The sequence below is a fragment of the Calidris pugnax genome, unplaced genomic scaffold (genome assembly GCF_001431845.1).
Source record: "Calidris pugnax isolate Ruff unplaced genomic scaffold, ASM143184v1 scaffold104, whole genome shotgun sequence".
NCBI lineage: Eukaryota > Metazoa > Chordata > Aves > Charadriiformes > Scolopacidae > Calidris > Calidris pugnax.
Genome location: NW_015090819.1, coordinates 193,294 through 206,205, shown reverse-complemented (window position 1 = coordinate 206,205; position 12,912 = coordinate 193,294). Strand labels below are relative to the sequence as shown.

Below are 12,912 nucleotides of genomic sequence, written 5' to 3'. Positions count from 1 at the left end.
CTCACCACCCTCACACCAAACAAGTTCTTCCTGAGATCCCATCTAAATCTTCCAGTTTAAAGCCATTCCCCCTTGTCCTATGGTTCCCCTCCCTGATCAAGAGTCCCTCTCCATCTCTCCTGTAGGCAACTCTCCACAGGGTCTTGGAGAAACCATCGTGAGAGGCTGAGAGGTCCCACTTCCCTTGCCCACACTTAGAGACGATGGGTCTTTCCCTTCCCTTGGCTTTAAATTCCCCCCCAGCTCCTCAGCCACCAACAAGACTTTGCTCCCTCTTGTCAGGAGCGAGATACTTAATTTGTCAGTTTGCTACGCTTAATATTTCTTTCATGTATCGCGTCGGTTTTAAATGCAAAACATGTCTGGATAAGCTCACTTTTTTGCTTTTTCGGTTTTTTTTTTTTTTTTTCTCCACCCTGCTGCAGTCGACACATTGAAGGTAGCTGTGTTTAACTAATAAAAAAGATTTTAAAATGCTGGTTTTGCACTTCTTTAATTGACTTCCAATTTCCATTCACATGCAGCCTGGCACATTGCAAAGGGAAAAAAGAGCGCCGAGCAAATAAGAAATGCGTCACTCGCCGGTTTTTTACCATAATCAAAAATGTAAAAATTAAGAATCTGAATCAATGTACATTAAACTATGTAATTGCCTAAATAAACGTGGCGGGGGTAGATAATGGGTCTTCCTGATTAGAAGAAAATATCAAATTTAGTGCAAAGGTTGTATTTGGTTGCAAAGCAGCACGGTTTCGCAGTTGCACCCCCTTCTTTTGGGGGATAAACCAGGCAGGGGGGGCTCAGAGGGAAGCAATGGGTCCAGAGGCTGGTGGAAGGATGAAGGAGCTGAGAGCATCTTTGGTGGCATCTTTGAGGGAATTATGAGGAAGGAGGAATCACAAGTGGATGGTGGAAACTGGCTTTCCCAGCTCTCATGAACCCGGTGGTGTTGTGTTTTCTCTTCCAGCACCCAGTCCTGGTGGTCCCTGACCTGATGAAGGTCCTGGATTGCAGCTACTCTTCTTGAAGCAAGAGAAAGGGCTTCCAAGAGCAAGACCTTCCAGGTAAACCCCTGCCCTGGATGGGCTTATTGAAGCCTCTCCATATTTATCATCACTTGAGGTTGCTCAGGGTGGTTTGTAGCTCCATGGGACACAGTGTGGTGTTCTACTAGGACACACCACGTGCCTCCCAACCTTTTTCCCTGTAAATTGTGGCAGCTTTGCCAATCTGATCCATAAAAATAAATAATATCCCGGCGTCACAAGCCACACTGAAACTGCTCAATGGTCTTAGGGTTGTCCCGAGGGCCGCGAGCCCACGGTTTGAAGGCACTTGCCCATCAGTAGAAACACAGAGGTGGGTGTCAGAAATCAACAGTTGGGATCCAGCAGTGGTGTCAGATGGTGACAGAGCTGTTGCCGTTGTCCCTGCCAGCCCTCCAAAGGCTCCTCCCCCCGTACTGGTATTTGAGAGCAAAAAAAAAAAAAAAGATCATCCAGGTCTGAATATCAGTTTGCGTTTGTCCTTTCCCCTTAAGTCATTTCTCCATCAACCACAGGATCGCTGCACGCTTTGTGCTCCAAACCTGGTTGTCCTTCCCTGCAGAACAAGCAGTGCCCCAGCACGAGATGTCCCCAACGCTTTTAATCTCCAAAATGCCTCCCCAGGCGGGTTGTGTTAATATTGGAGAGTGCAGGAGGAGGGGGGGGAGCTGCCCACCCGCCGTCCTTGCTATTCATGGCTCGCCCTCGCGCTGGGGGGATGAGGAAAAACTGCTGGGTTTTGACGTCGCAGCAAGGAGTTAAAGGAAAGGTGAAATATTAAGGGGCACCCTGAGAAGGGCAGGATCCCAGGAAAACTTTTCTGGGGATGAAAAAAAAAACACCCCAAAAGCTGTCCCCTGGAAGGGCTCCAGCTGCCCGGCTCCCACCCAGCCTGCCCGTCCTCTGCTCCCCAGCGCCCAGCCTGCCCTAGCAGGGATGCTGAAGGGCACAAAGCCGGGATGCTGGTGGGGACAAAAAGCTTTTTTTTGGGTTGCAAAAGGGGCCGGGCTGCTCCGGTGAAGCAGCTGGTACTTGGGTTTTGCTGGGGGAGAAGTAGAAATGTGTTGGAGCATGTGTGAGCCCGTCTTGTTGAGCCTGCTGCTCTGAGTGCTGGCTGTGGAGGTTGTTAACTAACAAGGAGTTAAATAATAATGGTAAAAAAGAATTTTTTTTGACTCATAAAGTTTACCAACACAAGCATCCCAGCACAGAGAGATGCTGGGATGCAGGAGGCTGCAGCCCTGGTGCACCCCAGTCCTCCTGGGGTAGGAAGAGGTGGCCTCAGGGGTGGTGAAAGAGGCTGGACCATGGCACGAGGAGAGGATGCATCACCCACCCTCCATCAGCAGAAGCAACATCCCTCGGCTAACGAGCTAAGCCTCAGAGGCAGGGTTAATTAATGCAGCCTCCCAAGGTCTCCTAACATGGGTGGATGCCACTGACCTTCGTAGGAAGCCCTTGAAGGCAGAAACGTGAGGTCTCCAGGCAGTAAGAGAGAGAAGTAATAAATAGTTCTGGGAGCACTTTGAGAGAACATTAACCTAGGGTCTCCTAAGCCACCACGAGCAGCAGGGCATAAATGGTGATACTGTGGGCTGCTCCAGCACCATCTCTTATCTCCAGGCACTTCAAGCACATCCATGACTTGGTGCTCATGATGCTCACGGAGGCAGGTACGGGAGGGTTTCGTCTGTCTGGGAGCTGTTTTCGTCCGTCTGGGGCTGACAGATGACAGATGACGAGCCGTGTTTGAGGGGAAGAAAATGCAATTACCCAAAGTAGGCTTTTGGCAGGACACAGAGGCGGCGGAATGAGGTCGGTGAAACCTGGGGAAGACGGGATGAAAGACCGGCTGCTTATATCCAGGGCCCTGGTTTGCTTTTGGTTGCCTCCTCAGAGACGTTGTTTGTGCAGTAATTAGTGATGTAAAACATGCATCGGCCTCTTTGTTCCCATTAGGCTTGGCTACGGCTTGAAATGATGCGCAACAGTAGCCCCTGGTTAATTTTACCAAATGTTCGCTTTAATTTCATTTAAGACCAGCTGTCTATAAACCTATAGTGCCTATTTCCATCAGGTGCATATAAATATATATTTATATATATATCTATCTTCTGTGCTGAGGAGAAGGAAACAGATAACAAGGCACTGGTGGAAACAGTGCACCCTTTGGCCCCCAGCCTCCAGAGAAGGAAACAGATAACAAGGCACTGGTGGAAACGGTGCACCCTGGGGTGATGTGTGAGGTCAAGCCTGAAGGCTCAGGGTTGGCTTGATGCATCCTGAGGGATGAAACCTACCTCCCTGCTGTGTTCCTCCACCCTAAAACCCCCCGTGTCTTACGTGTCCGGATCAATATTAAACACCCAGTGTGTACAGCAGTTACTAATTGGGCCGTGCACAGCTGGGAGCCTGCAGGGAGACGTGGTTTATTTGCACCCGAGCAATCACGCCTATGTTTAAATACCTCCCAGCAAACAAGTCCACCCAGCTCCTGCTTTGCTCTTCCTCGTGTCTTCAAGGCTGAGTTTAGTGGTAATATCCAAGAGCAGTTTGTCTCCTTCCTTACTTACAAGGACTGGGAGATGCCTGCTTGATGGTCAGGATGGGTAACATTGCCCTGGTAGTGTTGGTCCCATGCTACGTTGTCCAAAGTGGGCTGGTGGCTTCTTCTACCAGCTTTCACCATCATGTCACATCAGAGTCACCACCATTGTTGCATGAGACCCTAGAAAGGATCCCTCAAACCTGCGTTTGTGCCATCCCTCCCTCCGGCAGCACCAGGACGGCCGGGAGGAGGCTGCCGTGGGGCGATGGGAAGGGCTGCAGCTCCTTGGTCCCGAAGCGTGGTGAGATGTGGTCAGCCAGGAAACGTATGTGGAATTGCCGGCCGACGCAGTGGACCAGGTTGCCCACCACGGCGCACTGGAAGCCGGATGGGTTGGGCATGGCATAGGTGGCACACTCATACCATAGCTTGGCCTTGGCGCCGCAGCGGTAGACGCTGATGCCCGTGTTGCGGTGAAGGTCGAAGCGGTAGATGAAGCCGTTGGTGCTCACCATCTCGGCCGTCCTGTCCTTGCCACCGCTGGCCGGGCTGACGCTCCAGCTGTCCCAGCGGGCGGCGTAACGCAGCAGCACGTAGCGCAAGGTGCCCCCCGTCACGTAGATCTCCCCATCGCACACCGTGGCCGTGTGGGCCACGGCGAAGGTGTCGTGGGGCAGGGGTGCGGTGAAGGTCCAGCGGTCCTGCCGGGGGTCGTAGCGCTCCACCGTGTAGAGGCACTCGCCGCCGATGGCGTAGAGGTGGCCATCCAAGGCCACGAGCTTGCAGTGCGGCCGTGCTTGGTTCAGGGGGCAGATCTCCTTCCAGATGTTGGTCAGGGGGTCATAGCAGAAGACACGGTTGGAGGGTCTCTGCGTCCGGCCCGTGCCCTCGCAGCCGGCCACCACGAAGAGGTAGTTGAACATGCTGCACATGGCACACCCCCGGGAGACCACCTCTGGTGGCACGTGGCAGAGGTGATGCCAGCAGTCCCCTCCGTCATCGTAGTAGCAGAGGCGGCTGCTGTGGAGGCTGGGCTCCTGCACGTTGACATCTGCCACCACCATGTACGTCTTCCCCTTCATCCTCCTCCGTAGGATGAGCTCCCGCTCACCAGCGTTGAGGCGGCCGTAGATGGAAGGTGTCCTCAGCACCTGCAGGTAGTTGTCGCTCATCACTTTGTAGGCAGCCTCCTGGAGGTGACTGAGCTTCTGCGCCTTGGCTGTGCAAAGGACCTCGTAGCAGTTCCCCAGGTCCAGGTGGGTGGGTGGTGGCATTTGGAAGAGGTCAGCATTGGCCACCAGCCCTGGCTGGGGGCTTGCAGGCGGTGTGCTGGCTGGAACCGAGACCCCAAAACCCTCCATGGGCAGCTGGAGGTGGGGGCTGTCGGCAATCTGGACGATGCTGTCCTTGCGGCCGGGAGATGGTGGCTCAGGGGAGCTCTCCAAACTCCCCACAGGTGGTGGAACTCTGGAGGAGGTGGTGTGATCCTGCATTGCCAAATTTGGGTCCTGGGTTGTGGAGTTCTGCAGCTTTTCATTGACCTGCTCCAAGCTGCGGCACTGGGATGTTCCCGGAGGGATGTAGGGAAGAGACCTCTTCTTCGACACCGATTGGGAGACAGACTGGACATAGTAGTCATAGACTTTGCCTTTAAGGCCAGGGACTGGCTGCCTGGCCCCATCCTTTGCCCGCTGCTCAGGGACGTAGTTCTCCTCCACCTGGATCTTGGTGACCGAGGAGAAAGAGTAGGAGGCGTCCGACCTTGAGTTGCTCGCTGTCATCGTCAGACCCAGGTCCGAGATGATACTGAGGGTCTGGATCATCCCCTTGGCTTCCTGGCTTGTGCCTTCACTGGCCAAATCCTGCTTCATGCTTTGGGCGCGTCCATCACCTCCCACCTGGGCATCAGCAATCCCGGGGGAAAGCTGGCTGCTTGGGGCAAGCGTGGCCTCATCCTCGAGGGTGCTCAGTGGTTCGGCCGCATCCCCAGGGTCATAAGAGTTCAGTTTGCTTCCCGGCTCACTTCCCAACTTGCTTCCTGGCTCCCTTCCCAGCTCACTTCCTGGCTTGCTTCCCAGATTGCTTCCTGTCTTGATTCCTGGCTCGATTCCTGGCTGAATTCCCAGCTTACTTCCTAACTCACTTCTCGAGTCAGTTCCCAGCTCTATTCCTGGCTTGCTTTCCGACTTACTTCCCAGCTCACTTCCCAGATCTCTTCCCGACTTAATTCCTGGCTCAATTCCTGGCTTACTTCCCAACGTACTTCCTAACTCACTTGTCGAATCAATTCCCAGCTCTATTCCTGGCTTGCTTTCTGACTTACTTCCCAGCTTACTTCCCAGCTCACTTCCCAGATCTCTCCCTGACTTAATTCCTGGCTGGATTCCTGCCTTGCTTCCCAGCTCACTTCCCAGCTCACTTCCCGACTTAATTCCTGATTGGATTCCTGACTTGCTTCCCAGCTTACTTCCCAGCTCACTTCCCAACTTAATTCCTGGCTGGATTCCCAGCTTACTTCCCAACTCACTTCTCAGATCACTTCCCGACTCTACTCCTGCCTTGCTTTCTGACTTAGTTCCCAGCTCACTTCCCAACTTAATTCCTGTCTGGATTCCCATCTTACTTCCTAACTCACTTCTTGAATCACTTCCCAGCTCTATTCCTGCCTTGCTTTCCAACTTACTTCCCAGCTCACTTCCCAACTTAATTCCTGTCTGGATTCCCATCTTACTTCCTAACTCACTTCTTGAATCACTTCCCAGCTCTATTCCTGCCTTGCTTTCTGACTTATTTCCCAGCTCACTTCCCAGCTCACTTCCTGACTTAATTCCTGGCTGGATTCCCAACTTACTTCCTAACTCACTTCTCAGATCACTTCCCAGCTCTATTCCTGCCTTACTTCCCACCTTCCTTCCCTGGTCACTTCCCCTCCCGGCCAGCCCCGCTTTCCCACAAATCAGCCCCGCATCGGAAACCATCTCCCCTCCTTCCTCCTCCTCCTCCTCCCACCTTGGCAGACTCCGATCCCCCTGGGGAGGCACACACCGTGCCCGGGGGACGCTCTCCTCTTGCCCATCCCCACCGTCCCTCCTCTCCCCCTCCCCAAACCCCCTCCTCCGACGCAGACCCACCGCACCGGCCCCATCCTCATCCCGGGCGGCGTTTTCCAGCTGCTCTCCTCCCGCCTCAACCGGTGGGATTTTGGCCCCGGCCAGCGAGCGGGACTTATAAAACCTGTAGGCCAAAGTCAGGAGGAGCAGAGCGGCGGCGGAGAAGACCAACTTTCCAGCCAGCTGCATGTCGGACTGCCAGGGCTGGGTTACCCACTGGGGCATTTTTCCATGCCAGGAATGCGGCGAAGCCCGATTAATGATTGTCCAACGAGGAGCCCGGAGCGAGGAGCTGGAGGTTTTGGGGCAAGGTGACTTTGAGCGGGCAAAGCTGGCAGGAGGTTTTGTGGACAAGGTTTGCATGTTTGGGATGGGCTGGGCTCCGGGGGAAAAAAAAAAGGTGCAGCCCGGAGCTGGTGACACGGAGCCAAGGTTTATGAGCCTGGTAAACAGAGAGGCTCAGAGGAAAAGGAGAAAGGAAGCACAAAGGGAGGAAAAGTATCTCCACCAAACAGCCCCACGGTGCTGCCTCCTCCTTTCGTCGGCTTTTTAAAAGGCATCGTGCAAGGAAAAGGTGAAAATAAGTTGTTTTACCCAGGAAAAGGTCTCCCATCCCTGGGTGAAGGTGCTGGGAAGGGAGGGAGATGCAGCCCCGGAGCTGGGCAGACCTTTGGTCTGACGCCGAGCAGCTGCTCCGCGGGTGACTAATTGGGTAACCTTCATTTGTGGCACGCTGGCTAACGAAGGGTGACGGGAAATAGCCGACTAATTGGGTAACCTTCGTTTGTGGCACGCTGGCTAACGAAGGGTGACGGGAAATAGCCCGAAAGCTTCTGGGGTCTCTCTGAGGCCAGCTTGGGAGTGGCAGGGGAATTAAATGCTGGTGGAAAAGGAGCTGGGGGGGGCTTTGGGAGGAGGGGGAAAGTCCATCACCGAAGGGTGGGAAGGGAGGGAGATGCAGCCCCGGAGCTGGGCAGACCTTTGGTCTGACGCCGAGCAGCTGCTCCGCGGGTGACTAATTGGGTAACCTTCATTTGTGGCACGCTGGCTAACGAAGGGTGACGGGAAATAGCCCGAAAGCTTCTGGGGTCTCTCTGAGGCCAGCTTGGAAGTGGCAGGGGAATTAAGTGCTGGTGGAAAAGGAGCTGGGAGGGCTTTGGGAGGAGGGGGAAAGTCCATTGCCGAAAAGCAAAGAAGGGCAGGAGTGAAAGTGCAGCTGGTGGTGGCTGCATTCAGTGTCCACATACACAGGGAGAGGGGTGAGCTAAGGAAAGTGAGTGAAAACATTGGGACTGGGAAGAAATTTGGGATGGGAAGGGATGGGAGAGTCCTCATTTGGAAGCAACACACTGCTGTGGGAAAGTCCATTGCCGAAAAGCAAAGAAGGGCAGGAGTGAAAGTGCAGCTGGTGGTGGCTGCATTCAGTGTCCACATACACAGGGAGAGGGGTGAGCTAAGGAAAGTGAGTGAAAACATTGGGACTGGGAAAGTGAAAGTGCAGCTGGTGGTGGCTGCATTCGGGGTCCACATACACAGGGAGAGGGGTGAAGTAAGGAAAAGAAATTTGGGATGGGAAGGGATGGGAGAGATGCGGGTCCTCATTTGGAAGCAACACACTGCTGCGTGTGGGATGTCTATGGGGATTGGAGTCGCTGTGGGGAAACTGAGGCACTGACACAAGGCAGTGTCAGACTTGATTCTTTCTCCCCCCTACTCCCCGAAAGCTGTCGGTGATGTGTCTGGCTCTGATCTGAATTTCAAAGATTTAAGGGAATTGCTGTCCCCATCGTTCCCCAGGCAGTCGGGTCCTCCCGCCTGGACCGTGGTGGGGGGAACTGGAAAGGAGGGGGCCTGGGGAATGACATCCCTCCGCAGCCGCCGCTCGGCGAGCTGAATTCAAAGGGAGCAAATTAATTTCCTTCTCCCCAAGGGGAACGTCTCGCACGCTGAGAGACGCATAAAGAAACGAGGCCCTGAGAGGAGGCAGAGAAACTGCCAAAACGTGGGTGGGGGGTGGGCGGCTGCTCCTGTTTGTGTGCAGGGACTGCCCCCCCCCCACCTTCATCCTGATCCGGTGGGATTTGCTGGAGAAATGAGCCCAGGAGATGCCAAACCAGCTCCTTGTATGACGTGTGGGTGCGATGGGTCAGCGTGGTGGGGTGGGGGCTCTTGCTGTGAGTCTTTTATGGGTGCTTGTGAGCTCCTGCTTGGTGTCCACAGCCCCCCCCACCCCAAATCACAGCCCGTGCAGCAGCTGATCTTCACCAGGATGAGCTCAGGCACTGCCTTTGGTGATGGGGAGGAACATCGGGACCTCCTTGGGGCAGGTTCCCCACCGTCACCAGCATCTGAGATGACCTCCCAGCCCATGTTGAGATGCCACTTTTCGCCTGATGGCTTCACAGGGGGACGTGGTGGTGTCAAAGGGGTAGAGGTGGTTGTCTATCTGCCCCTAAACCTGCTGTGGATGCTCGTTAGGTGGAGGACCATGTGCTAAATAGTGTAATATTAATATATATATATAGAAAGAGGATGGTCTTGGGAATCAGGGACCCCTGTGCACATCCCTGCTGTGAATGGGAAGAGCCCACCAGCGGCTTTTAGGGGGATGTTTGAGAAATTGTCACCTTGTGTGGGTGCAGCACGGGGAAACGCAGCAATGAAGAGGCTGGGGGAACGAGGACATTCAGATTCAGAGCTGGGCTGGTGCATCCTGCTCGGTTGCATCTTGAGCTTGGGCCAGGGACCCAAATAAACCCCAGTCAAACCCCATCCAGCCGCTCCCCTCCATCCTGTTTGCCATGGGGACCCCAAATCCATTGCTGAGGGAGTTTGGTCCAGCCAAAACCTTTGGGAAAGTGTATCCTCCTGCCTGCGAATGTGGAAGGTCCTGAAGCTGAGGCTGGCACTGGGGTAACTGGGGACGTGCATAGAGGCTGGGCACATGTTTTGGAGCTCAGCTCGTTGGCAAAGGGTCTGGCCACCCGTGTGTGGCCGTGGCCCTGGGTTTCTTCATCTCTCACTGCTGCCGTTTTTAATCTGCAGGTAGAGCTGCAGAGATCCTTGCGGTCGTGAGCTGGGAAGAATGAATTATGGATGTGCTTGGTGGCCCTGTGAACCCAGCCATGGCAGTCACTGTGCCTGGTGATGAGGTGGGGGAGGCAGGGGATGCACCGAGCAAAGCCCACCATCGCTCCTGCCCACATTCCCAGCCCTGTGGAGCCAGAGCATCCCTGTTTTTTTTTTAATCCTCACCTTAATATCCCAAAGTTCGGGTTTGGATGAGCCCTGTGCTGGGATGAGTGTGGTTATCCTCACCGTTGGTGGGTTTTTATTGGGAGGGACTTTGTGTTTATTTGGAAATTGTGTTTATTTGGTGGGACCTCGGGAGGGTGAAACACGGAGCAGGAGGGGGTTTTTCAGCGGGCAGCGCGCTCCGGGTGCTGCTGCCTTCACAAATGTCAGAATGGGAAGCCCAGAGCCCAACTGCCCAGTTTGAGCTGCGGGGGATGATGTGGAGAAGGAGGATCCCCACGGCAAAAAAACAGGTCCGAGGTATAAATGTATATTTATGGATGCCTCGAGGTAAGGAGGACGAGCGGCAGGAGAGCAGGGGATGCGGCCGTGGCGTCTCCGAGCAGCGGTGACGTCTCGGCGCTTGTGACTCTAATTGAATGTAATTGCCTCCTCCAAATTTGGCTAAAACCTTTTCAAAGTCCCCTGAAATTAGGGAACATCGATAACGCCGCTCCTTGGGGTTTTCAGCTCGCGTCATCCCTAAGAAGCGCGATTAATTTTTTACAAGCTAATCATATCTCTTAGGCAGGTTGTCAGCCGTGGATCTGTCATCTCTCATCAATAATGAAACAACCTGAGCAGCTCTTTTCCCCCTCCAGCCTCCTGCATTATTCACTGCCAGGTCCTCAAACAACGGGGTGTGTGGTGGTGGTGGTGGGGGGGGAGCCAGGGACTTAATTGATGTCCTTCGTAATTACCTGTAGGAAGGTGGATGGGGATGGGGAGGCAGGGCTGGGAGGTGAAGGATGAGAGGAGGTGGGAGGTGAAGGCAGGGTCCAGCACTTTGTGGGAGGTTTTCTTTGGAACACTGGGGTGGGGGTGGCATCTCTCTGTCCCTTGTCGCCTTGGGGACATTTTGGGAAAGCATCTCTGGCAGCATCTCTGCCCAAAATGAGGATTCGTAATTACCTGTAGGAAGGTGGATGGGGATGGGGAGGCAGGGCTGGGAGGTGAAGGATGAGAGGAGGTGGGAGGTGAAGGCAGGGGCCAGCACCTTGTGGGAGGTTTTCTTTGGAGCACTGGGGTGGGGTGGCATCTCTCTGTCCCTTGTCGCCTTGGGGACACTTTGGGAAAGCATCTCCAGCAGCATCTCTGCCCAAAATGGGAGACTCCCGTGTCCCCTCAGTCATTGCTTTGGCTGTGATGGTGCTGAGAAGGTCCCATCCTACATCCTGTTCCATCACTGTAGGAAAGAGCTAAGCATCCCAAATGGACACAGAGGGGTGGATTTGGGATACAGCACCTCCGAGCCCACCGGTCCTCTCCCAGCCACTGTATGGGGAGGTTGCGTTGTTCTTGAGATGGCACCAAGCTGGTTGATGGTGGCACTGCCTCTCAAACGCTCCTCATTTCCATGGTTCCGGGCTAAAACCGCCACATTTGCATTTAAATGGAGGTTTGGGCGTCTGTAAATCCCCATTTTTGAAGCGAGAAGGCTTAATGGTTGTTTAATCACGTTGGGATGAGGCCCCCGGAGCGTCTCTGATCCAGCGAGGAGGGTGAGAAACATCCGTGTGTGGCAGGGGGGGCTCTCCTGCCTGCTTAGTAGCATGAGGGTAAACTGAGTCACGCAGACTTCCCTAAAAAAATAAAGATTCCCCTAAAAAAATTTAAAGATTCCTCTAAAAAAAAATAATAAAGAAGGTTCCCTTCTCGCCCAGGGAGGTGCAATGGGCTGGAGCAGCGACAGCAGCCGGGGAGGGTGCAGGGGTTCGGGCAGCTGGTGGGAAGGGATGCTGGGATGCCCTTGTTTTGGGATGAAAGAGGAGGTGCTGGTCCTCCTGGATCCCAGCCAGCCCCAGCCTTTGTGTTCCTGCCAGCCCAAAGTATTACGTGTGGAAAGAAACTCCTGAGCCGCCGCGTGTTTGTTGAGCTCCTTTGAGGTTAGGAAATCGCTCGCAGCGAGGTTGGCAACGGAGCATGGTAGGGACTGAATCTGCTTAATAATAATTAATCATAATAGTAATAATAATGCTTAGCACTCGTACGGGGCTTTGGGAAGATGAGGCTGCTGGCTAATCCTCTAGGATTAAAAGTTCCCAGAGGAAAAAGGCAGGGGAGCACCTCATCCTCGGGCTCCTCTCCCCCCACGTCCACTCCCCAGGGATCCTGGTGGGGCTGGATGTTCTGGGGGCACCACGGGGAGGGGAAGCAGCCTGGCAAACTGCTGGCATCCCCCAGCACTGGGCAGGATTGAGGCAAAACCACCTGTTTTTTGTGAAAAAACAAACCCATCCTGCAGCAGGAGTAGTGCTGTGCCTGGGGGGAGCTTGAGGTACCGTTATCCCTTTTCATGGAGACAATCAGCCCAGAGGGATGGGGAGGGTGGGATGGACCAACCATGGGTGCAGTGCTTTAAACCTGGGTGGTGTCTACATGCCAGCGCTGCCTGATGGGACACACGTCATGTGTGAGTGATGACATTTTGGATCAGGAGCCATCTGTCCCTAGAGATTGACCATCCAGCCCAGGACAAGCGTTGTGCATGGCACCCATCTCCCAGCAAAGCCCCTTTGCCCCAACCAAGGACCCAAGATACAAGGTCTTAAAGTGTTCCACAGCTTCCAGGCTCCCAGCGCCGTTGTCCACATGTAGGACTCACCCCCAACGTCCCTCATGATGGGGACACATCCCTCATGCTCCCTACCCTGGGGAGCTGAAACCTTGAGCAGCTCGGTGCAGTGGGAATGATGTACATGGATTTTTCCAGGGGAAATCTGGACCTGGCATAATAGACACCCTCCCACCCCACCCCCCCAGGACCTTGCAAAGTCTCTGGGTATCCCATAACTGTTCTGGGTTCTCCAGCACAAGGCAAAACATTAAGCACAGCCTTCTACCAGGGGAGATTTTTTCTTTTTCCTTTTAATTAAATTGTCTGAGGAAGCCAAGACACAGACAGAAAGAGACC

The 12,912-nt window shown here is 54.2% G+C and overlaps 1 protein-coding gene across 1 annotated transcript; it reads right to left on the bottom strand.

The window, feature by feature from the left end:
* Positions 1–3,279: 3,279 nt before the first annotated feature.
* KLHDC7A (kelch domain containing 7A) lies at positions 3,280–6,978 on the bottom strand. The gene is made up of 2 exons (XM_014939818.1): positions 6,731–6,978; positions 3,280–5,860 (listed from the first exon to the last, which is right to left on the bottom strand). Exons 1-2 carry the CDS (start codon positions 6,927–6,929, stop codon positions 3,789–3,791), a joined length of 2,271 nt encoding a protein of 756 aa, XP_014795304.1. The 5' UTR covers positions 6,930–6,978; the 3' UTR covers positions 3,280–3,788.
* Between the last annotated feature and the right edge of the window lie 5,934 nt (positions 6,979–12,912).

Bases quoted from the DNA above. Each gene is read 5' to 3' on its own strand.
- KLHDC7A (XM_014939818.1), bottom strand. From the start codon at position 6,929: ATGCCCCAGTGGGTAACCCAGCCCTGGCAGTCCGACATGCAGCTGGCT. The intron at 5,861-6,730 runs GTGCGGTGGGTC...CAAGTGAGTTAG, and splicing joins CCGGGATGAGGATGGGGCCG to GAAGTACGTTGGGAAGTAAG.